We start from the raw sequence: 25672 nt of genomic DNA on the forward strand, positions 1-25672 counted from the left end.
ATGTTAAGAGGGGGGGGGGGGGGGGGATCTAGCCCGTCAGCCTGCAAAATATTACTGCGCCGCAGATAGGATGGCTGGACGCAGAGACGTCACGCTCTCTCCCTGCGCCAGATAATGTAATCTATCATACTCACCCTGCTTCCGAATTGGCTGTTGGCCGTATATGACACTACGCTGCAGCAGAAAGTGCGCTCCCCTACTGATGGCGCACGGTGGCGCTGCAGTATTTCTCCTGGTGCGCTATCCGGGAAACGTCATCTTGACGTTGGTAGACAGACTGAAACCGAAACAAATTGGAAGGGGAGGACTGGGCTGCGCGAACGGGCACTTGATCGCTGCCTCTTCCTATTAAAAGAAAAGTAGGACCGAAGGTCGCCTGCCTTTCAGAGACCATCATAATCCCCTCAAGACCGCGGCTCTTGAGTGCGACCTTGTTCGCCTCTAGCTTCGAGCGTAGTTCAACTCTACCAAACTGGTGGCACTGCCGACCACTATGACGTCATTTGTTTACAAACAGGGAGAGGTCTATAAGGGTACAGAGTATCGCATTCATTTTTGTGCTGGATCCGCCGTTCGGTGTCGGCGACTGGGCCGGTGTTTCGATGTTTCTTACCGATATGTGCGCAGTTTGATGCGCAAACTGAAATTGAGTAGAGTATTCCAGAAAACGAGGGAAGTGGAAACGGAAAAGGAGCGGCAGGTGCTCTCCTCGTCACCACTATGTTGGACATTGGCTGACAATATATCCGGCTAATTCTTTCGTCTAAAAAAGTGTTTAGATATTAAATGAACAAATTTTAAAGATCAGCGCTGCTTCCGCGGCCGCAGAAGCTGCGGCGGGGTGACGTCACTCCCTGAACGGAGGAGTAAGAGGGCGGCATGCAGACAGCAGAGCTACAGCAGGCGCCACCTATTGAATATGTAGGGAACCTTTTAAGGCGCCGTCTGGGTCACAGAGCATGCGCAGAAGCGTTGTGAAAAAGGTCCATTGCACCAACATACGAAACAAAGCTAGCTGGTGACAGTTCATTGGCTTAAAATGGTACTCTGGAACAAAATCACCACAAAGTTCGTGATATATCTGTAATCTTTGAGATGTCAGGAACATCTGTACGAAATATCTCGTTCCAAAACTGCGCACATTTTACTCAAACGAATTATTACCAGGCGAGCGCTTCGCCTCTGTAAAGCGAGAGGGCGCTGCAAGCAATACGCTGCTAAAGTCCCTTACACGCTGCTGACATCATCTGTCAACCGGCAAGGGAGAAAGAATGCAGGCTTGGAAGCAGAGGACAATGCTGGGCGATGTCAGGGAATCTTCTTCCTGGCGAACTGCCGTTGTATGGTGTTGTTTCCTGCTCTTCGCATTTTGGTTTCGGTTTGCTGCAGTCATCACTTACGAATTAATTACTGACACAAAATGAATGCAAATGTGGCATTCGGTAACGAGAGGGTGGTTTGTGTTCGGTATGATGTTCACCTCATTTTTGTCGAATCCTCGTGAAGTCGTCCCTTTAAGTGACACCAATGAGAAGCACGAGCACATAATCACACGGAAGGGACAAGCGCAAGTTGCTGAGTAGATACGTAGTGCAAAACCACATGACACTGTTCACAAAGCTAGACATGCAACCCTGCCATGCAGGCAAGCTTTTCCTCCCAGTCGTGGCCCCGGAGCCACCACCTGTGTTAGCTTCAGCCACGTTTCTACCAGACTAAACTTATTATTCAAAATTAGGGCAGGGCTCGTCCTGTCCGGTTGTCTCAGAGTTTGCGGTTGCCCCTGTGGCCGGCCTTCCATTTGATGCCAATACACTCTCTCTGTTTGCGGTTGCATAGCACTTGATAAATATGCCCAGGCATGACAGAATCACAGAGAGTTATATAGTCCCCATTGAGCTAGGGGATACTGGCTCTTCAGTGAACACTACACAGTTTCATTTGCTCAATATTTTTTAGTGTTTTCATATCTGCTATGCTTCTGCACTGAGGCCACATAAGTGGATTGTTCTACCATTTCTGGTGTAGCACGAGGAAGTGCTTGTAGCTTTTGATGACCATAGCCCACTGATGCATTATGAGGTAAGTAATGCAGATAGAAGAATTAGGAAAGCAAGCTGGTGTAACACAGACATACGATTTATTTTCTTGAAAATGAGGGCATACATATACGTGGGACATTTATGTACATCATCGTGTATTAGTATTGTAGTTCCACGTATATGTTGTCATTCTCAAGGAGATGAATCCAATGTTTGCATAAGTAATATTGGTAAATTCTTTCACACTATTTCAAATGCAGATCCGCTTTCATTCAAGGGAAATGCCTTGAATACTCGACCAGCTCCACAATACCACTCAAGAAGCAGACTAAACTAAACTAAGCTAAACTAAATCATATTTTAATGCTCAAAATGATTAAGTACTATCCACGTTGTGTCCACCTCTCACCAGAGTCCAAGACCTAGTGCTGCACAAGACAAAAGGGCTAACATTCCATGGATGGAACTTCCTCATTTTGCTGAGGCGTGCTATAATGCCCTGAGCCTGGGGCCAAGGAACTGCCTTCACACTTCTCTGACCTTCTGTCTTCACAAAGTGAACCGTTGTAATGTTTTCGCTGCTTCGCTTCAATTCCGTGACAGTGTGAACGTGGAGAGCTTTCTGTACACAAGCTATTCGGAAGGTCCCAGAAACAACAGAACTCTTGGCAAATCAATCCTTTTCTACTTCGATCGTCACACGGAGGGCTTCTGCTTTGTCTACCTGGTCTTTCCACCTTCTAGCAGGTCCTTCGCTTCGTTTATCTTGGCAGCAAGATAAGGTGAACCTCCACGGTCCGGATGGTTCAGAAGCATAATTCTTCGATGCGCCTCTTTCAATTTCAACTTGCTCGCCGATGGGCTGATGCCCAGAATGAGACCAGCCTCTCGCTTACTCATCTTCATTTCAAATCCACCTTTATAGTATTTTGAACCGACTAACGTGTCTGCTGTAGGGAATGCTTTCATGTGCTCCTGAAAGGTCTTCGTCCATGCCCTAGAAGACCGCAATACGTATCTGCCTGTAAAACCAACGGCAGCAAGAGCCAGTCCTGCGGCTATTATTGTAGACGACATTTACGCAGTTTGATGAAAATGTAGCATAAAAACAGCTCGGGTGAGAAATGTACACAGCGATTATGACTGCATTAAAGCGAAAAGGCAAACACAGAACTCACTGCGCACATGGGCGCTTCCATGTTGGATTTGTAAAAACCCGAGACAAACTGACGGATATTTGTTCAACGTGGCACGTTGAAAATACAAAGTTAGAGTAATTTTGTCTTGATCAGTTTATTTGCGTACTAAATAATTATAATTTACGTGAATTATATGTATTTTCTAGTATATTGCTCCTGCTTCATTTCGTTTTGTGCTGTTTCAGTATTATAATGCTTCATAATAAATCCAGCGGAATTTTGAACAGTTGGATGTCGGTTTATGTGTGATGTGACATGTTGTGAAATTGGTGAACTACAACAAAGCTTGAATATGGATGCGTCAGTCCTAGAAGAGAGCTCATTCCTGGACCCCAGCAACTTGTAAGTGTGGACTGTTCTTTTTACACTGCATTTTCAACTGTTGACCGTTAGCCGTTGACGGCGCCCACATACCCGACGAAAATATCAGCATTGCTTTCCGTTTGTTAAATAGTGAAAATCCTCATTGTGTGGTTGACATTCTCAGTGTGAGTCATAGAACAATATGGAAACAAATTAAGCGCGAGAATCTTATTTCCAGCGCCGAAGATTTAGGGTCAGTTCGAGGAGGCATTTCGTATGTGATTGCCATTCATTTCAGTTCTTTATTGCCACGTTCCCTGTGCTATGTCACAGATGTTTACATTTTCAGACTTGTCTGCTTAACTTACGACTGTGCTGCGTTATAATGAAGCATGCTCTATTATGAATTCGTTCCGAATTAAGGAACATATACCATGGAGGAGACAGCACCGTGCATGGCATTTAGCTGGCTCTGCGAATACCTGTAGGTGTTGCAGTGAGCACTGTGCCCCCCTCCTCGTACTTATGGAGGGGCATTTACCTTCCTTTACTCGGTGGGTCTGCTGTTAAATGTCCTGCAGTGAGCCACACAACGTAAACATGGGAGGGTTTTCTGATTCTGCGGAGGCCACCGTACTATAAGGTTCACAATCCTATGTGGGGAACGAAAACCCTGTCGTTTGAAGATCGAAGTTGTAGTGCAGCCTTGCTGGTTGGTAAGTGGCCTCATGCTGTCATATTGCATATGGTTATCGTAGTCATCCGTGTAGTTTCTTTACCATGATGTAACGTGATGCGCGACGCAGTGCAGCCACTCCAGAGTGTCGCACTTGCGTCCCAGAGACGAGCTTTCCAGGCTTCTGCATTCCAATAAGAAAAGGAAAAAGGAAATCTGAACCACGATATTTAAACTGGTTCATTGAGTAACACCGTTCCGCCCAATCGCTATTGTACCAACGCGTTTACCTCCACGGGTACCTAAACCATTTGCAGATTTATATTTTATCATGTTCGAGAGCGAGTTTTTGTTTTTTGTTGTTAGCACCTCACTTATTTTAAGTGAAAATGGAATATGAAACTGTGATCGAAACAGACGAGCAGAAATTGTTTCTGCGCGTGCGCAGAAGATGCCCGGAAACGGTAAGCCGCAAGGTATGATATCCATCCACATCCATCTCCGGCTGCTCCGCATCTTCCGAAACTAAACTCATCGCGTCTGCTTAAATGCGACTTGGGGGGAAATGTCGTCATGAAGTCCTCGGAGATAGTGCTGTGTATTCGGCAACGGGCTCTTGTATTTGTACGGAGATACTTGTGCAAGCTGTTGAACCGTCATTATGTGGGCCTCTGAAATTGCGATATACGTCTCATATCGTTGTGCAGAAATAGATCGCCGTGCGTGCGTGCTAACCCTGACATCATTCGTTGTTTCCCGTTCACTTTATTTGCTCCAAAGGAAAACAAACAGGACTCGTTTTGGCGGAACCCCGCGAGGAAGTCAGTAGGTGTTGACGTGTTCGCTCGAACGAGGGGACTGGACATAGACTGAGACCTAACGCGTAATATGGTGAACATATTTTCCCTAGTGTCAGATGATCTTGTTTGTTGTTTTTTTCACTGCGCTTGTTAATTGCACAATCAGCTCATCGCGTTCCACGGGTCTCACCGAAGCTGAGTGAAGCCATATCTGTTGCGCGACATAGCATATTCGACCACCCTCACCGAAGATAGCGGATTACATGCGGTCCTGTGGTGATCCTGTTCGGGTTTGAGGCGTGCCTAAGATCATCGTGCATTGATGCTGTATCAGCAATGCAGAGCAGGTACTGGAGACTTTTGCGTAAAGTTGACACTGACACCACTGCATGTGAGTCTCTGACTACACCATAGATAGATGCGTAGTGAATGCTGTTCCTCTAAGGATATAGTGCACGTAATACAGAAGTGTTCCTCTTGTTCAGTAAAACCCTGAGTACCGTTTATTCCCATGCACAGCTGGGTAACTTTGAACCAGTAGCTACTTTCTGTTATTTCCAGTTCCTAAGGGAGAAAAAAAAAGTGAAAATGGCTGAATGCTCATTTTCTCACCTAACAGTGTTTCGTATTTTGTAGAATTAATGCTGAACGGTGGTCATAGCTTTTGCACTGTTACGTCTTTCAGAACTGATGCTGACTCATCCATGAATGATGTAGACCTGAGAGTGAAAGACAGTACGTTGAATCACTTCTTCCTTTGTGTGTGTGTGTGACATGTGAAAAGCAATTTGTAACTTGTGTCTCACTCTAGGGAGCTTTGGACTGATGATGCCAGCCAAGGTTAGGACTATGAGGGACTATGAACAGGTAGTTCGTTTGTTCTGCTACTCACAAATGATAATGCACACATTTTGCACACAGTGTTGCATAATTTGCAAGTCTGTTTGATGGAGTCGCTTACATTACTCCTCCCTGCTCTAGCAACTGAACGTATTGAGGAAAGAGAACCTTCACTTGAGGCTGCGGATGTTTTTCCTGGAACAAGGGAAAGGCAGGCACTGTTCTGTCAGCACTGGAGGAGAATATGAAGCATTCGTATGTCACACCTCTTTTGTCTTGAGGCTCGCAACAAACTCTTGAGCAGGGCTGTGATGTTGATCAAAGCAACACTTCCTTTAGGTACAACAAGTTCAAAATGACATGAAGACATTAGTCAACGAGGTCGACAAGCGAAATGCTCTCATACAAAAAAACTGGTAAGTGCTGTACACATTTGTTATACTTCTGTGTATAGCAAAACTCACCCATGAGAGACAAACATTGAATTGATATGACGAAGGGAAGTGTGCCTTTATGTATTACTATTGGGAGGCGTTTGATGATATCTCCTAATAAGGTCCTTCAACGGCGCATGAAGCAGGCATTGGAGGTTAGGTTTAGGTGGGGTTGTCCTCCACACACATCTCGTTGATCCGCACCAAGTTTTAATCTTGCTACACAGTGCCCTCTGTCATTCTAAATACATTGCTCGTTGCTATGCTGGATGTCACCCGAGCCTCCTAACTTACGGTCGAAACAGAATTTGTAGCGTTCACCACGCAACAACGGGGGAGCAGAGACAGACGCGCTGTCATCTCATTAGAGAGGGAGGTCTGTGGACCAGATGTTTGTGGACCAGAATCAAACAAAAGGAACTTCGAAGTCACCCCAAGTTCCTTTGAAGAAGTCAGCTAAAAAACGAATTAGTTCCCCCAGAAGTTACTGGTGTTGAAAAGCAACAAGTTAAGTTTAAAGTTGTTGAAAAAAGTAGCTTGTTAGAGTAACGACTTACCCCGCAACTGTGATATAATACACCAATACACTCCCCACCCTAATTTTTTATTGTACGTTTAATGCCTGTTGCAACATTAACAGCTGTGACGTTTGCTAGTCCCCCATCCTAGTTCCATGTTGTCGTTACTTTTCTCTTCCATAGGGTGACAATCGAACAACAACATGAAGCTATTGAAAAACTTACTGAAGAAAAGCTTGCTGCAGAGAAGGAACTTTTCACTTTGCAAACTGTAAGAACCTGTAATACAAAGGGTGCACACACATTTTTGAACACTTCTGAAACATTAAATGATCAAGCTTGTTCATGACCTGATATTTCCAGGAATGTGTAGATAAACATTCTTAAATTTCCTACAATTAAAATGCAAATTTTCAACTGAATGCTAATGCATCCCGATAGTGTTTCGCTATTTTGTAATTTTCTGGTCTTTTGGAATCTGACATCATTTGATGATCCATGCAAACGAGACGATGCAAGTAGTCTCCTGTCCTATGCTATCCTCTGTTGTGCTAATGCAAATTAGCGCCACATTGTGGTACCAATCATTCCACGGTGTCATGCTAAAGGTGTGTGTGTGTGCCATCAGGAGTTATTCTTCTTAATTATTTGTGTAGATGTAATTATATAGTTACGCCAAGCATCAAGGGTGTCTCAGTGTCCGTATTTTACGCAGAAAGCGCTTCTTGCTGAAGGAGCAAATAAGGACCACCAAAAGATGGCAAACATGATATCAGAACTGGAGCAACAGAAGAAACAGCTTGAACAAGACATGAAGGTATGGTGGACCTGTGTTGCAGGTAGTCAGTGGTTGTGGTGAATTCGGTTACTTTGATGCTTACACTCCGTTTCATTGGGCAAAACTTTTCGCATTACTTTCCAAATTGTACCCTTACTGGCAATACCCACATTTACATGAATGTGACCGAAGCGTATCATAACCAGTCACACTTGGAATGAAATCGATACATCTCCATTTTTCATGAATATACGTGATGCTAGGCCAGAAGGTGATGCCGCACCGTGTCATATTTAAGAGTCAGAGGACCTCTTCCGCCGCTATTCCTAGTGTTCAGCCTGAACATGCTGAACAGCTGAACATGAGAGCAAGCTGAAGCAGTCCACTGGTTTCTTGATTTAAAAAAATGACATGGACAATAATATATTAGGGGCATATCTTGTTGTGCCTGCTATTGAAGTTATTTCGATGTTTACCCCATTGCTACCATCTCCATTTGCAACCTAAGGTCCACATTTCTTCCTGGGCCTTTGCAACGTACACTCAATTTCTCTGTCTCCTAAAGTCGAGGAGATCACTCATACAGTAAACTTCTGTTAATTTGATCCTGGCGGAAACTCAAAACTCCAAATTACGGTAAATCGTTGACTGTTCTGCTGCTGAACTTTGTACATTTACCAGTACAGCCCAGAAAACGATTTTGCTGTACCACTACATTTGTTATAAAAGAATTTGCTATAAATGTTCAAAATATAAACATGGTAAAGGAATGGACAACGTTCAGCGAACACTGTCTGTGTCTTCCCCTTATGTTTCCACTGTGTTTCACCATGTTTAGTGACAACCAACATGCTCTTTACCTTCTGTATTAATCCCTACCAGACATGTCATATTCTTGAAATCCTCCATGCAGGCATTACGAAAGCGCTTAGGAGAACTGGAAGAACGCGATATCCCTGGCATGCGCAAGGAAATCGACAAGCGTAACATAGCAATTCAGGGTTTGACGGTGCAAGTTGTAAAGAAAGACAAGGCCATCGCAAAGCTGGAATCGCAGATGTCCGTGCTTTCCTCTACTCAGCCCCTAACAGACACCTTTCTGGAACGCCTAGACAGATCGCTTGCCAGCTCTGATGTAGATAGCGCTGTTGCCGCAAGGGACCAATTCAGGCACGACTTCAGTTTCGTGAGTAAACCATTTCAGTGCGGTGTTGTAACAGTATTTGTTGTGGGACCATCAGATACGTATATATGTGCTTCACTTTCCGTGCATGAACGGCTTAAATTTACTGTGCAACTTGAATATTATCGTTACGTATTTATGTTTGATTGATTTGAAAAGTTTGTCTCACTCAGATGAGATTATCTGCAGATCTGTCTGCTCCTGGACGCATGTTTTACAATATGCATACAGGGTGTGCACATGAGAGTGGCCCCTAATTATTAAAATAAATCTATGTGAGCTAAAAATGGGAAACTTTGTGCACGACACTTGTGGAGGTTTTTGCCACTCCAACAGGTGTTCTCTATGAGTGCCATGACGAAAACCCGAGACTGGGAAAAAGACGAAAAACAGACGACACAACACTAAGTCTCAAACACAGCTCCACTTTGTGTTGTGTCGTCTGTTTTTCGTCTTTTTCCCAGTCTCGGGTTTTCGTCATGGATCTTAGCCACCAGCTCGCTTTTAACCATTTTATCTAAGAGTGCACCTCATTAATTAGTCTAATTAGCTTAATTGAACTCAAGAATTTGACAAGGAAGGTTAACGTTTTTTGTGTTAATTAGAAAGCCCATGTCCACAACACACCATTTCAATCACAAATGCAGTACCTTTCACAATGTTTCCACAAAAATTGGAAACCAGAAAACACGTAACAACTACAAAAAAAAAATGTTGTTCATCAGGGCAAGCAAGTATGGGGAGAAGCAAAGCACAACTTTGATTGCTGATGTACCTTATAGGAGGGATAATTTGTGACCCTCAAATCATTTTTCTTGCAATGCCAATTACACGTACAAATTTTCGCTATTGACAGTTTGTTGTCTGACTCTGTTGTTCTGTAAGATCACAAACCGAAAGAAGAACTCATCAGATGCTTCTCCTGTGTCATCTGTCGCCATGTCAGCATTAAAAGAACAAGTTTGCAGCTTGGAAGCTGAACTCAAAATGAAAGAAGCTGCTATTGAGGTCAGACAGAGGACAAAATTGAGAGCTCAATGTTTGAGAAAGAGCATCATGTGTTTTCATGTTAAGCAAACGTGTTACAGAGCATGGACACCGAAATGTCTCGGTTGAAGTCTGCCCTGAGAGCGAGCCAGGAACAGTGCGGCGACCTTGAGGGCGAAATGGAAAGGTCCACGCAGGTGCACATGAGGATATGTGCGGAGAAGGACAAGCTTCTAGAGACCCTGCAGAACAGGGTCCACCAGCTGCAGGAAAATGTGCAGGTGGAGACGCTGTTTCTCAAAACTTGTACATTATAGTGCTGTCTGCTATGACATATTTCAAAAATGAAACAGAAAATATTACTGTTCGTTGCTTGTACAACTGCTTCTCCCTATATGTACTTCCTAACCCCGTTATTGTAACTCCACTTTTAGCACTGAGTGCTTGTGAAAGCAAGCATTGGTCCCGACTGAATGGCTATACCATCCTCCTACAGCTTAATGTTGGGAAATAGTAAAGCACTAAGAACTGAGGATACTGGTTATTGTTTAAAAAATTATTTGGAATGGTCGCAATCATAACGGTCATTTGTATGACACTGAGCTTCAGGAATTCAACCACTCCAGGAATAAAAAGAAGCTTTAGCGAAGCTTGCTAATTGTCGTCTCGCTGCATGCTTAGGACTGTATTTTTTTCACTGGTTGCTAAATTGAGAACCAGCCTTTGTGTGTGTGTTAACCATTATGGACTTTCCTGAGTGTGGTAGGTCTTCGTCAAAAGCAGAAAGTACATGTGTTATAAAACTTCCAAGCAAGGTTTTCTAATCCAGTAGTAAAGGTGACTTCTCCACAATTATAATTTTTGTTCTTGGCCAGGTAAACTTTCCATTCATTTTTACTGTCCTTTTATACCCTATATAAAGAATTTTAAGATTCTTCCAGTATGATAAAACAACTGATTATAAAACTATAGCCTCATTTACTAATTGACTTCCACTATATTTTTCATTTGTGTTGCTCAGCCAGCCAGTCTGTACTCAAACAGAGATTGCATATTTATGAAATCCGTTGGAAGTGCGATTTCAGAATGTACATCTTGTGTTCAACATTGTCAGAACGTACTTCTTTTTTTGTTCATTTCATTTATGCTTCCATAAATGGTACAGTTGCCAAATACCATCTTTCTAGGAAGTACAGACCTTGAAGACTCGTCAGTCTGCTCTGGAAAGAGAGTGCAACTCCCTTCATGCTGCCCTCCACGAAAAGGACAACTTCATCGAAGTAAGTCTGCGCTTGCAAAATTTGGCGCGGCATCCTAAAAAAAACTCTATAGGAGACACTTTTTTAACATTCGTAGGAGCTGTTGACTGAACGCAACAGGGCAGCATTTGACACTGAGAAATCTTTCCAAGAACTCATCCACTCTATGAGACAGAAAGATGAACACATTGAAGTGCTTCAGACTAAACTCAATGGAGCAGACGTCGAGGCTCACTACTCCGCGATTGCCTCTCCGAGCGAATGCAGTCTTCTGGACCCTACGACCCTCAAGTCTCCTCATCACCAGGAAGACCCTAAAGAGGCAGGATCGTTCAACCTAATTGAACTGTCCGCCGGAGAAGCCTCCATTCAGAAACCTCAAGACTCTGCAAAACCCGATACCGAGAGCCTTGACGCCCTCGACAGGGGCTCGTCCTCAAAATTGCTACCAATAGATAGAGACCTGATAGAAGAGCTCAGTGAGTTCTACGAAATATTGTGCAAAGCGAGTCAAGATGCTGAAGTTCTACCGGAGGTGAAGGCGCCTACGGTGCCACAAGCGGAGTGCTCGAGCGAGCTGCGGCTCAACTTTGTGAGAGAGCTCAAGTCAACGCTTCAGCACGTTTGCGAAAGAGGGTTTGCCCTCGTGACGAGGTCAGAGGACGGTTTGTGTGAGAGTAGTGGCAGCACGGTTGCCACCAGGGGAGGGACTGACAACAAAATCAGAAACTTGCAGATATGCGGAGGTGATCAGCTGGATCCAGCAGTCTCGGAAAAGCTGCAGGAGATACTCACTGTGTTATCAATTGAGCCGACAGCAGAATCATCTAGTGGATGGCATGTCAGAGATTTGCTTGCACATCTTGACTCGTTCCTTCAAAAGATCAGAAGCAATGGCAGTGAGCTCTCTCAGAGCCATGCAGTTCAAGAGAAAGAAATGGCCCAGTTGAGGGAGAACAAGGTTCTCCGGGAACGCTTATTGGATTCAATAGCAGCCATAACGAAAGTGAAGAGCAGCGAGCAGGGAGTGGGAACGGAGTTTTCAGATCTCAAGGAAGAAATTTTGAGAGAGCTGGCCCCTGTCTTGGAGTGTGTTAATTTCTTGCATGGCGAAGTGGATACTATGAGCGTGTCTACAGGTGAGAAACAGGACAGGTGTGATAAGAAGAGCGCCAGCATTGAGGAGCTCGTGTACATGGTAGATGAATCGGGAAGGCTTGTGCCAGTTCCCGAAAGTGCTGTGCCTTCCCCTGAACCTGGGGCCTGCAGGGAAGCTGTTCATGCTAAGGTGAGTAACTTGCTACCTCAGAATGCCTCTAACAGGGCATCTACCAACCTGGAAAGTGAGGAATCAACAGGGAATTTCAATACGACCGGGAACATGGGTCTCGAAGGAACGGTGTTGAGAGGCAGATGGCTGGTTTATGCTTCTCATAAATTTTGATACTTCCAAATCACATAGAGAGAAAAAAATGTCTTTCCAAAATGCAGTACGAGTAGGGCCATGTGTTTTAGGGTAAAACCAGTTTTTACCAATTCAGCCACCAATACGAGCACTAGAGAATGCTAAGCACTGGACACCCAGCACAGCTGTTCTGCATCTCATGTTCATCTAAAATGCGAGACGCGTTTTTCTTTCTATTGTCCATCTGCTTTTCCATCGATTTTACAGTGTTTTTACAGCTCCTGAAATAAAACCAGTTTTTTTACTCCCCAACTTCAAAAAAAAAAACATAACCCGCAAACACACGGCCCTATATGAAACATGGATTGAGATGGTACAGGACTGATGCTTACATGTCATAATTAGAGCCTGAAATTTTCGGGAAATATTTTTTTCTAAATTGGGGGGGGTAAAAATCTGGTAAATGAACATGTGCACTAAGTTCATGCGAATTCGGGTGAAAAAACTTCCATTACGCTAAAATCTGGGAGAAATCGGGCTCAGTTATTCAAACTAACTGTAGCGGTTTGGTACAAACGGTGATGTAACTGCATTTTTCTGCCAAACAAGTAAGTTGGTACATTCCTACAGACATCCCAGAGAGGGCAATTTGCCTGTTAAAAATCGGGTTTCACCCTAAAGAGGCAACCTTCAATTCGGGGTGAAGATTCGGGGAAGAATCGGGTAAAACCCTAAAACTTCAGGCTCTAGTCATAATCTGTGGTAACTTCTTCACTTTTTGTGTTCATATGTAGCAAACTGTGACATAACAGATACGATGCAACATGGCGATTGAATTTGCTAAGGTAGATTGTGATTTGTAAACTTTTGACTGCATCCTTCACTGTGATAGCTTATTGAACATAACGGCCATCTGTGTGTATTTTTAGGATGTTGGTCAACAGACTGAAGATGCTGCGGCAGCTGAAGAGCTTGAGCAGTTGAGAAATGAACTCAACAAATCTCGGGCTCAGGTGAGTGTATCACCGTATATTTCTCAGTAACAGCCATAGCTGTATCACACTGCCTGAGCCTGTTTCTCATTCTAGGTGAAGTTCCTACAGAAATCTTTGAAGGAGTCCTTTTCAGTCAGAATGACAGATAGCAACAAGCCACTGATTGAGATCGACCAAAATCGTCCTGTCCCCGAGGGTAGCCCGAACAAATCTGCCAATAGGCGATGGCGCAAGCAGCTGACCAACCAGAAGATGTCTGAGTTTGGATTGTCGGAAAACGTCTTTGAGCTGCAGGAAGAAATCTTTTTCCTGGTACTTCGAATTGAGGACCTCGAACGGCAGCTGGGACGTGGGACATCGGCTGTGCCCCATGAGCATTCCGAGGTACCCGCTTTCTATGCTGTGTGTCACTTCAGTCTGCTGAGCGAATTGACTCTAAAGATGAAAGGAACGTAATGCCCCCCCAAAAAAAAGGATTAATGTATAGTAGGTTAGCAGAACATCTCAGACAATGCAGAGATTGTGAACCAATTTTCAAAGAGAGAACGATTCTGTACAAAAGCAGGAAGATTAGAGTGTTATTATATCAGGAGGCCCTACATATCAAAAATTGCAGATAGCAGTTGCATCAAAAGAAGATGGAGATAGAGAAAGGGGTATAGGCACTTGTCATTGCATTGAATAAGCTCTTCGTTTGTCAGTCAGTTCTGTGTTTGTGTCGTCCTTCCTAAGTGTTACCCCGCACTGGGGTTTCTTATCCATTTTAAAATTGACTCTAATTTCTCATAATTGACAGAAGTCGCAAGCGCCCCCTGCAGCTGAGCCAAAGGCGAAGGCACTGCAGGCACGCTGTGAGGCTTTAGAACAGCAGGTGCAGGACATGCAAGAGGCTTCCACTGTGCTGCTGTGCAGACTAGAAGAGCTTGCTGCTTTCTTGGAACAGCTGCTTCAGTTTGATGAATCTGGAGCTTTTGGATCTATCTCTTTGCCACCAGACACAGTTGCTCGCATGCGCCAACTGGTGGCAGACAGTCGAGACTTCTCTCTGTCTGTGTCCCAGAGTATCCTTGGTGGGTAATGTCTTGCATACACCTAAGTGACTCAATCATTATTGTATGTGCATCACAGTATGCTTTTGCTTTATTAGGTGGGTCGGATACTGGAAGTATACTGAGTGAACACTCTGTCTTCAAGGCCTCTGCCCAGAAAGAATTGCAGTCATCTGCACCCGCTAAAGTGTAAGTGTTTTTGGCATTACTGAGAGCTTACTTAACATTTATATATGGTTATTTCATCGAGGGCTTAATTTCGTCTGTTACAGTGAAAGTGTCAGCGAGAAAAAAACTACAAAGAAGTTTGACCCCAAAGACATACCACCACAGGATGAAGATGTGGTCTTCATGGAAGAGGAGCTCGCTAGGTATGTTCATTTCACTCTTATACTTTGTTTTCAATGTAAAAAAGAATATAACATAATTACGGCCTGAAGTTTTCGGGAAATATTTTTTTCTAAATTTGGGGGAGTAAAAATCGGGTAAATAAACATGTGCTCTAAATTAATGCAAATTAGGGTGAAAAGACTTCCAGTATGCTAAATTTGGGGAGAAATCGGACTCAGTTACTCAAACAAACTGAACCGCTTCGGTACAAATGGTGATGTAACTGCGTTTGCTGCCAAACAAGTTAGTGTGCATTCGTACAGATGTCTCAGCGAGGGAAATTTGCTGGGTAAAAATCGGGTTTCACCCTAAAGAGAGGAACCTTCAATTCGGTGTGCAAAATCAGGGAAGAATCGGGTTAAACCGTAAAACTTCAGGCTCTAAATATAATTACTTAATTTCTCTTATTATTATTAATAATTATTAATTATTTTTATTTCTGTTATTAATTTATTTCTGCAATTAATTAATTAAAGAATGTAACGTGTGTCTCCCATTGTATCTTTTCAGGCTTCGTGACCAAGTGGAACAGCAACAAGAAGAGATCTTCGAGCTGTCCAAGCGCCTGAACAAAGACACCAGTGGCGCCTCCCACGCACCCAACACTTCCGAAGGTACGTTACTCTCTCCTCCATCTCCACAGTCCAGGAAGCATCCTGGTACCCCAGCTTCCCACTACGACGACGATGACGCCACTGATGCCTCATGGCGCTACCAGGACCAGGTTGTGGTCGTACAAGCGAGCGATAGTGACGACATACTCTTGCTCCTCAACGAACGTGGGCTACCAGAAAATGTGTACTTTCGCAGCACCTGGGAAAAGAAATCGTTGCAAAACAAAGTTTCAGAGCCGGATGCACAGCTCGACGCTTCGGGGAAGCAGCCCCCGCCGGCAAGCCGAACTTTGACGGATACAGCTCACGCTGAAGACGAGGACGCGGACGAGTCGTCGTCGTCGTCGACGCCCGCTTGTCGAAAGAGAGTCGCGGAGGGCAAAGAGAGTGTTCTTCCATCCATTGGAAGGTTCCAGTGTTATTCGTCAGATTCCGACATTTGGTCGGAGCCCGACAGGAGCGTATCCGAACAGAGGATGGGAGGTATTTCGTGTAGCGGTTGGAGCAAGCACCTGCGGAGGTCGCCAAAGACTCCTAGAAAGGCGAGCGGAGGAGTGACGAGGACTGAGAGAGAAGAAGAGAGTGAAACGGAGCGGAAAGGCATTCCAACAAGGGACGCATCTTGGCGGAGCACAGAGTCTGGTAAAAGGCACCCTGCATGATGACACAAAGCATTCCTGTGAATGGCTGCTGTGCACTGTAGTTAGCTGGTGCATGTCATCTTTCGTTCTTTTTTATTTATTTAATTCGAGTTTTTTTTTTTATTACACCTGGCATTCATTGGAAGCCTACAGAGGAATATGCAGGTGCATAATATTAATAAATGTAAACATATCCCAGGTAATTTAGCTTGTATAATTAGGCTTCACTGCAAGATTTGTTTGAGACTATGAGTAGCAGACAACATGGAAGCTGGCATTGGGATGAAATGGGCAATATGAACTTGAGTTTGAGAATCAGTAATAAACAAGAATTGGTCAGGCATGGCTTGAAAGCCATGGTTTGGTTAGAGGGAGGAGCTTACGTAATGGAGTGTTGCAGTTCACTAATGTAACCGTATTTCTACGAGTTATTGCCGCTCGAAGAAGAAAGTGAGAATAGTCACCTTAATTCTTCTGCTTTGGAGAATTAACTGTGCATTGATTCTATCATTTTCAAACTGTGCAGGACTCACTAAACATTGCCACCAGTTTCCGTGTATTAAGTTATAACAAGGGACACACATAGTAGGAGATGCAGGAGGTACAAAACCAAAAGTCGCTGATCCACTGTGAGAGTTTGTGAAAACCGTACTTGTTGGGGTTTCGTAGAACCAAAGACACTTACGTTAACTATTACGTAAAGAATGTTATGCTCGGATTGGTTCTTGTAAATTTGAGCGCCCATTACAATCTAGGAACTACCGTATTAGTATATGATAGATATTGAATAAGCAGGTACTATGTAAGCAAGCTAATCACTATCCGGCAGTGTGCTTTTTTTGTTTTTGTTTCTTTGTTTTTCCACATGCTTTGTTTAATTCATTGATGAAATATTAGTGCATGTGTTTGTTTATTGCACATGTAACAGTCTAGAGGGCTCTTGTGTGCATGAATTAAACTACTGTAGTACAAGTTAGTCGTGCCTCTAGTAGTGTTTTTGGCATTTGTTTCATCATTTGTTGACTGAGAACCCAGGTCATGGACAGGTCATGCCATTCAAGAAAGAGGCTCTTGGTGAGGCATTATAAGTTGATATATCATATAAAGTAACCAGTTGTACCTCACTGCTGATGCTCTGTCTTGTTTGAACTGACCTGCAACTTATACCTTTTGCTTTTGCTAAATATGCAACTGTGCTGTATAAGGGCAGCTTTTATAAAGCAAATATGAGTGCTGCTATATGAGTATATGGTATGTGATATTAAAAAGCTAACTTCAGATGGCGATGAAACATATCAAATCAAAGTAAACTGGCTTCAGACAGTAGTATATATTAAAATAGCAAAATATGTTTAAGGAAAGAGGATAAGGGCATTGGCATTCATACAAGCACTAGAGAGTCAAATAAACATAAACAAGTGACACTAAAGAGGTAGAAATAATGGCCTAGGCTAGAAATTTGAGCTAATTTGGTTCTTTACAAGATTGTACCAACACGTCAACCACTCCACATTTTAGCTCGCTGGCGCTTGTACACCTGCCAGTTCTTTCTCTTAAATGATTCTCCGATTACTATCTCAGTTGGTGCGGGACTACTACTATGTAGATCTTGCATTTATGGATGTAATCATAATAACTAGTAGTATAGTAGTGGTTATATGATGTGGTGGTGTATACGGTGGTTATATAAGAAGCCTCCAAAAGTTACAGTTTACTGATGCTCTTTGACACAGGCCGAAGCAAGAAAACTCCACAATCAGCCCGCTGCCAGCTCCGGAGGTTGGAAAAGCTCTTGCGTCGAATGCAAGGGTGCAGTGCAAAGTTGGAAGATGTGCTCACCTCACATAAGGAACTGTGCCAGAAAATGTTGGACTACGGCAACTCTGACACTTCTCGGGTTGGTTCTCCTCATATCACTTCAAAGCTGTGAAAGCACAGTTTAGAAATTTGCATGGCGTGGCATGCATTGGAGAATGGGGGCAAGAAACAGCTTCGTTGCTACTGGCCCAGATAGCATGCATGTGTCACAATCGCTGTAGTAGTACACTCTTTACATTCCGTACCATTTGATTGTGCAACTTCTGCTTTATTAATTTTCTGCTTCAGGAGTCTGTCGAACAAGTGCAGCTTCCCTCATCGGAGCTCATTGACGCGCACATTCAAACCATGAGAAAGCTACAATTCAAGTTGGAGGAGACAGTCATCAATAACGAACTGCTTCGAGAAATCTTGACAGAGCGTGTTGGTAGGTAGCATCTGTCTTGTTGTTCTTGACACATCGAAAAATTACATACTTCAGGCACAGGCATGACGAGGAAGAGGTATTCTTCCAACACTCGAAAATGTGGAAGGGTGTTACTGCCCGTTTTTTTTTTCTTTCCTTCTAGTACATCTTGCTCCTTGTGATTTTTTGCCTTGACTTGCGGTATAGGGCCTTGTGTTTTCGAGTTTTATGTTCTTTGGAAATTGGGTTTTGTTTCAGCAGCCGTAAAAAAGCAGTGTAAAATCAAGCAATATTGGGTGAAAAAGCCATTTTCAGGTGAAATAAAGTGCTTCCCACGCTTTAGATGAAATGTGATGCAGAACAGCCATGCTGGATATGTAACGCTCAGCATCCTCCGGGTCTTGATTCAGTAGCTGAATTGGCACTTTGCCAAGTTCGATTTTGGAGGTTTTTTCTGGATTTACCCCAAGGGACAATGATGCAAATCAGGGAGCAAAACCGAGCTTTACCTCAAAGCACAAGGCCCTATAAGTAACGTAGTTTAATAGTAATTTGTCCTCTGTCTTTTCTTCAGAATCTGGAAGTATAATCAAAACTGAAATGGTATCGACCAGTGCAAGCAGTCCTGAAGCAGAAGCTGCCCAAAAGCTTCAACAGTATAGTAAAGAACTTGAATGCAAAGAGCGAAGAGAGGAGATCCTGAAACGGGCAATCGCCAATGAGCAGGCAGCGAAGCTCCAGCTTGAAAAAGAACTTCTTGAGAGTCACAAGGAGCTACAAACGCTGCACGATGCTCATTCCAAGCTGGAAGAGAGCTTCAAGCAGTACGGTACAATGCCCAGCACTGGATTTGATACTCACCTGCAGGCTACGCTGCGCGAAGTTCAAGACTGGAACCTCAGGCTTCAGAAAGAGAACGAAGAAAAGTCGCATCGTGCCTGCGAGCTCGAGGCAGTCTTGAAAAAACTGCAGGCACAGTATGCCGAACTTACTGCAGATCTTCAGGAGAAGAATATCCAGCTGGAGTTTGCCACTAAAGAGGTAGAGAATCTCAAAGGTTCTGGAAGCCACAATGAAACGGACGAGCTCAAAGCCATGCTCAAGGATCGTGTTAATGAGATTGAGGAAATAAGTTGTACCGTCAGAGCTCTGCACGAGGAAATTAATCACTTGCGTAGCGAAAAAATGATGCTCTCTCATAAACTAGAGGCAACGCACAGGGATCACGAGGTGCTACTTGAATCGTCAAGCAATAAGATTTCTGAACTGGTGATGAAGCTTGGTCCACTCTCTGTCCAAAACAAAAACCAGCTCGATGAAATCCGTTCACTGAAAGAAGCTAATGCTGCGCTGCAAGCAAAGTTGGATATAGCTGTTTCGAAACTGGATGCATTGCACGAGGAACTGGAAGGCTTAGATCTTGTTGAAGCAGACCACAGTGGTCTGAACCTCTCTACGAATCAAGAAATTCCCCTGCAAGATAAACTCCAGCAAGTTGTGCGTGAGGTCCAGCTGCTGCGTAAGGCAACGGAGGAATCGCGATGCTCTGAGGCAGCCTTAAAAGAGGAAACGGAGAATTTGAGCACAAAAGTGCTGAGACTGACAACACAGGTGGAGGAGCTCGAGGCTGAGGCCGAAGAGCTGCGGGCAGACCAGCAACAGTTGGAAGCTGAATGCAGGGAAGCACAGGAGAAAGAATGGAACGCAACCAAACGAGCGGAAGAGTTTGAACAAATGGCGGAAGAGCTTAAGAGGGAACTTCAGGGGACCAGGTCAAAATTAGAAGAAATGGACACCAGGTGTGCGAGGCTGGAGAAGGAGTTGAGCTGCTCAAACGAGACCCAGCAGCAACTTGTTTCAACCAACAGAGAACTCCAGATGTTGCTAGAGTCAAAGTCTGACCAGCTGAGAGCGGTAGAAGTATCAAATCGTGATCTGCAGCAAACTCTCATTCAGCAGGGTGCAAACAGGGGACTGGAGCGGAAGCACGTGATGGCATTTCAGGAGCTGGAGGATCAGAATAGAAGGTGAGTGCCTAACATGACCTCTTTCTTCCTCGATTGAATGTTTGAGCTAACACAAAAAATCCGTTCCGTTAACATGCAGCCTTCAGAGCCAAGTGATGGATCTTCGTGCCAAAGTAGATCAAGTCTGCCATCACAGCAGATTGAGCTCCCTGGAAAAGTCCCTTCACGACCACATGCATTCTCGAAGCCTATTAGGTACAGTTCTATCCCCCTGAACGATTTTACTTGTCATGTACCCACATATATTAAACTCGAAGGGGATCGCAAAATGGTTCGATATATCCATAATTCGATGTATCAGACGTGCTACGTGCTAGCCGCGACCGAAGCACCCACGCTTAACACTAATCCCAACCGCAGTCATGACGCATGACTGACAGTGGTGACCTGACGTAAATTGCGGATAGTATTCGAATACCATCAGTAATTCGTTTCATATTCAAAATTTTGAATATTTGCACATCTCTAGTCTACAGAATAAATGCACAATAACAATAGTAAGAAGTAGTAGTAAGTAAGTAATAGTAAGTAACAATAATAAAAGAAGAAAGTCACGAAAAATCCAAACCATGTATCAACATTATTTTAAATCTCGAATGCGGTGCAAAAGTTTTACCTGGTTACCTGGTTTTGCAGAGAAACATGTTTGGCTGACAACATTACGATCTTGTGAAGGTTATTCCCCACAATTCCAGTCAGTACTGTATGCACAGTTCTTCTATAGTTACTTCTCATAATGCTGGACATTATTGCCATCACTGCCTTCTTCCAGGACGTTACAGCAGGTCACCTCCGCGATCGTCTCATGAACTTGATGGTCACCAAGCCCACAGCAATGCGCCTAGCATTCAAGAAGGAGGATCCTTGTGCCAATCAAGATCACACCACACATCACCTGACCTCGGAATTGACTCTGATCCAACGCCAGAACGTGAGGACGGAAATGAATCTGCTCCCATTGCCGGTGGCTTCGAAGAGCACTGGCAGCATCGTATGGGTGCGAACTGGTCAGTCACTTCCGTTCAGTCAGCACCTGAAGCGGTCGGCGCCTGTCCACTGTGCCAGCAGCAAGGGGCACCTGAAAACTCTGCAAAAGGCAGACTCAACTGGACCTTTGCTGGAGAAGCATTGGACCACCTCGTGGATGAGTCACGTGAGTTGAGCTGGGCCTTGCTTCACACTCCTCTTGGGTTTATTTTATCTTGCCCTTTTGTTTTCTTCTTCTTCTTTCTATATGTCTTGGCACACAAACGTCTGCCTGTTTGTGCTGCAAAGTGAGGCCTGGTGGTTTGGCATAGTCGAGAATCCAGGTCCATTTCAAGCAAGAAACCTTTTTTTTTTTCATGGTCAGAAGGCCCAAGCAAGCATGCACCCAAACTGTCATCGTTCTGGGTCGTGGGTCCTTTTCTTCTCTTCTCTTGGTCACATGACCATCTCGTCACTGGAGCATTTCTTCTTCTACAATCCTGACTGCCTTTGTCTCATCCACAGATTTTCTAGACCTTCCTTCCCCCCCCCCCCCCCCCAACACATGCACACACCCTTAGTTAGCAAAGTATTACCCAAAATCTTGTAACATCCCAATATATCTGCTACAAAACATTCACAGAGACAGAAGGTATGGGTCCCACACCACCTTATACGGCATTCTACCGCTCCTTCGAGATGAAAACCATGCACAAATCCTTGATCTGGTGTCTAATCCCTCAAGTGTTCTCAGCTAATCTGAAAGTACATGCTAGCACATAATTGAGAATGATGTGGTGTTGAATGATGACCTGTGACGTGGCGTGATTCCGAAGTTGGTGTTAAACGATGCGCTTTGAAGTACAAAGTCCAAGTGAAGTTTGTTGCTCTGAAGCATAGCTTTATGCATATTTGTATCGTAAGACTCAATTTCTTTGTTGCAGCATCTAAGAACATATTTCCTTCCATCTGCTCTGCACCTTCAATGACTGGCATGCGCATGTGTGCTGTTGTTGAGCTGATGGACCACGAGCTGCTCAAGAAGCGAGTAGACGAGAGCATTTGTCTCGTACGTCGACTCGAGGGGACTGTGCAGCAGTTGCTGGATGTCTTAATGGAGCTCGCACCACAGTTTGATGAGGTACGCCTCAAAAAGAATCTTTCTCTTGTGAGCTTGACATTTCACTCACATTTTCAGGCTTCAAACAGCAAGGGACTGTTGCAAGATGCCTTGACTGGCTGTCGCAGCATCAGGATCTGCTTGGTAGAGAGCTTCCGGCTCATCTGCAGCTTCACAATTTCTCCCATCCCAGATGCCAAGGACGAATGTCATCAACGCTGCTGCTACGAGGTTCGTCGGTGGCTGGCCATAGTCTGTAGCATTGGAAGGCAACGTTGTTTCCACTTTTCTTTGCAGAACAAGCAGTTAAAAGATGAGCTCACCAGTCTCAGTGAGAAGCACTCCAAGCAGTCTACTGAGCTGCAGAATGCCCTAGATCAAATATCTGTGAGTATTTGATGGATGCCTTTGGATTATAGTCTCAGTTAGGATAATAACTATGGTGCATATTGGCTACAATTTAAGTGAGTTTTTGTAGAGCTTCTGCTAATTGATGTGTATTTGTGGTAGTAGTTATAAGACTCCTATTTCGGGCAACAACAGAAGGCACCCACAGGTCTGTTGACTATGTACCAACGTTTCTGCATTACGTTTAACTGTCCATGGGCCCATACTGCAGAAATGCTACAGATCACTGACTGCCTGAAGCTATAATATGTTACCATAATATATCCATTACTAACTGCACTAGTCGTAGCAGCTTATCATTCATTGGGACTCCAGTTGCAGTGTTATGCTGAAGTTTATGTGATTTTTTTGGACACATTATATTTATGGACAACATTAAAGCCTGCCTTCGAAATGGTATAAAATCTGTTTTGCTGCTATGGCATGCTATGCTGGAATTTTTACCGGATGAAAAAATTGGGTTTTGATTAAACCTGTCCAGATTTTGTCATTCTTTACTGTGGATTGCTGTCCCATTTCAAGTCGCGAGAGCACTGGATTCCAACATATGTCTCTCAGCACTTTCTTATGGTCATGAATTTTTTTTACGCAGTATTACCTGATTTCACCCTGTTTTACAGTTCCTGAAAAAAAAAAAACAGATTTTTAAAATGTAAAACCAAACAAACACAAGGCTGTATGTACATCCAGTTGCAAATTTGTACCCAGTCTACACAGAGTAGTTCCAAGTGTTTTCTAGTGTTGTAAATGACAAGCTGTCTTTGACTCTAGAGAGGAAAGTTGGGCTAGTTGTTTGTCATACATACCTAACGGAGAGCGAAAACACAAAAATGTGATTGATCCATGCTCGTCTACTGTTGCTTTTGTGTTTCATGTTTTTGCTCTCCTTTCGGAATGTACGTCTTTGTCTCTGGTTGTAACAGCTAGACTTGCTTCTGGACAAAATAATTAGGAACCCACTGTTTCTGTTGCAGTATACAGATTATGTATGTACCTCTATATTAATCACACTCCTAAGTTAAGTTTAAGCCAGGGATATATTGCTTTCTCTCTCTGTAGACCTTCAAAGAGAAGAAAGAAGGCATGGAACGCGCAATATCGAGACAGTGTACGTATCTTTTACGTCTGAAACCGTTGGTTCTTTACCCCTTGGTTTCTTTACCTTTGGTTCTTTACCCCTTGGTTTCTTTACCTTTGGTTCTTCAACCCCCGTTGGTTCTTTACAATGCGAAATAAAACCCTTTTTTACTGCCATCTTTGTAGTGAACAAGACAAAGATGGTGCTGAAGCAGACCAGAGGAAACCTGAACGTGCTTCGCAACAAAGATCCCAAACCGGAGAAAAAATGAAGCCCTGTCTTGTTGTGAACTGTTTGTAATGTCTAGGTGTAAATACTGCATTTTTAGGAAACTTTTTTTCTCTTCTTTTCGTGCTCAACTCGCACTGTGTGTTCACAAGCACCGTCACAGCAGTCAACATGTAGGTCAGAATGTGGGTTTGGAGATATCATTCATTCCACAGACTCTCAAGCACAGTACTTTCACAAACTTTGAATGCCAAGGGCAAATTCAAAGGGTTAGCTCTCCCTGACACTCTGGACTTGCTGGTCAACTGGATCTAGGTAAATGTTGTACCCCTTTATAGTTTTCTATCACTATCACATTTAATAGTAGTTCCCTTTTAGGGTTAGGTTAGGGTATTTTGTGATTGAGAGTTGTGCGTTAAAGCAGAGCCCGCAGTGAGGAACTTTTTCGTTTTCCCCTCACTCATGATGTCCCGTTATCTTGCCACACATTTGACTGCACTGCCCTTCTCTGTCATGTATTATTGTCTCGTCCTTGTGCTTTTAATTCAGAATTTTTTTTAGTAGACAACTCTGGTGCAATGTACATATTTTTTAACAAAATATATCCTTGTTCCACCATTTATCTCCTGTCATCTCCATTTCCATACAGAGTACCCTTTTACCCTCGCATGCAGTAGGGGATTCACTGTTCATTACAGGAATTGTCCATTGTTGCAACATGGCACGGCTCATTGTTAAGGGACTGCATTCCTGATGCAGTCACTCTTTCGTAATTTTAAGCTAAGCACTAAGTAATAGCAGATTTTAGATTTCCTTAATGGCTGGCAGCACACAAGCTCCCACGTGAAGACCATCCGCAACATTTATTTAGAATTCCCGCACACCAAAATAGTTTCCATGTGTCGTCATTCATGTTTCATTTGGAGGCCGCCAGTGTTTAAAAAAAAAAGTTACTCTCAGTTCAGCATCGGGCACCTGCTCAAATGAGATAACAAGACAAGTGTTTTCGATTACCTTTATTTTTTATTGCTGTAGCGAGGGTGCACATTATACTCTCTACTTAGCTGTGCACAAGAGTAAATGTTTATTCATTTTTAGTGCACCTTTGAGTGCTGGCTGAACCTACTTATTTGCACGAGACTGTACTGGATAAAGAGTGAACTGTTATGGAATGCAGACAGAGTACCATGTGCATAAAAGTTTGGACCAAAAGCTGTCTCACGGTGGAGTCTACTCCAAAGAAAGACAATATGTAAGCAAAAATTTGTACAAGCTTGGAAATCTGCATCCAATGGGAATCAGGCACAATCTTGAAAATGAGTAAGTAGTCTTGCAGCTGTAGTCAATAACCAGACTTTGAAGAATGTTTTCATTTGAATAGCTATAGTATGAATTTTTTTTACACTTAAAATGCAGTTGATCGTCTTTGCATCATATTGCTAAAAAAAATGTATTAGGCACAAATCCACTTTATGGCTGGATGAACGAGCAAATTAATTTGTTCCATG

The 25672-nt window shown here is 43.6% G+C and overlaps 2 protein-coding genes across 3 annotated transcripts; one reads left to right on the plus strand and one right to left on the minus strand.

Annotated features, from left to right (window-relative positions):
- Nucleotides 1-2762: 2762 nt before the first annotated feature.
- LOC135369459 (mitochondrial import inner membrane translocase subunit TIM14-like) lies at nucleotides 2763-3119 on the minus strand. Its single transcript, XM_064603048.1, has one exon. It carries the CDS (start codon nucleotides 3117-3119, stop codon nucleotides 2763-2765), a length of 357 nt encoding a protein of 118 aa, XP_064459118.1.
- A 329-nt stretch (nucleotides 3120-3448) lies between these two features.
- On the plus strand, nucleotides 3449-24782 carry LOC135368690 (golgin subfamily A member 4-like). 2 transcript variants are annotated; one of them, XM_064602141.1, is made up of 28 exons: nucleotides 3449-3583; nucleotides 5706-5755; nucleotides 5832-5887; nucleotides 6002-6115; nucleotides 6200-6276; nucleotides 6996-7083; nucleotides 7528-7629; nucleotides 8504-8776; nucleotides 9659-9781; nucleotides 9862-10041; nucleotides 10948-11040; nucleotides 11117-12307; nucleotides 13354-13437; nucleotides 13513-13803; nucleotides 14216-14489; nucleotides 14567-14657; nucleotides 14741-14839; nucleotides 15369-15472; nucleotides 17847-18010; nucleotides 18220-18358; nucleotides 18912-20364; nucleotides 20444-20559; nucleotides 21137-21517; nucleotides 22275-22471; nucleotides 22529-22681; nucleotides 22748-22837; nucleotides 23918-23966; nucleotides 24122-24782. In XM_064602141.1, exons 1-28 carry the CDS (start codon nucleotides 3483-3485, stop codon nucleotides 24205-24207), a joined length of 6219 nt encoding a protein of 2072 aa, XP_064458211.1. In that variant the 5' UTR covers nucleotides 3449-3482; the 3' UTR covers nucleotides 24208-24782. The 2 variants fall into 2 exon arrangements, with proteins under 2 accessions (XP_064458211.1, XP_064458212.1); XM_064602142.1 differs by lacking the exon at nucleotides 3449-3583 and adding an exon at nucleotides 4733-5367.
- Nucleotides 24783-25672: the final 890 nt, after the last annotated feature.

Source organism: Ornithodoros turicata, chromosome 9 (assembly GCF_037126465.1).
Source record: "Ornithodoros turicata isolate Travis chromosome 9, ASM3712646v1, whole genome shotgun sequence".
Lineage (NCBI taxonomy): Eukaryota > Metazoa > Arthropoda > Arachnida > Ixodida > Argasidae > Ornithodoros > Ornithodoros turicata.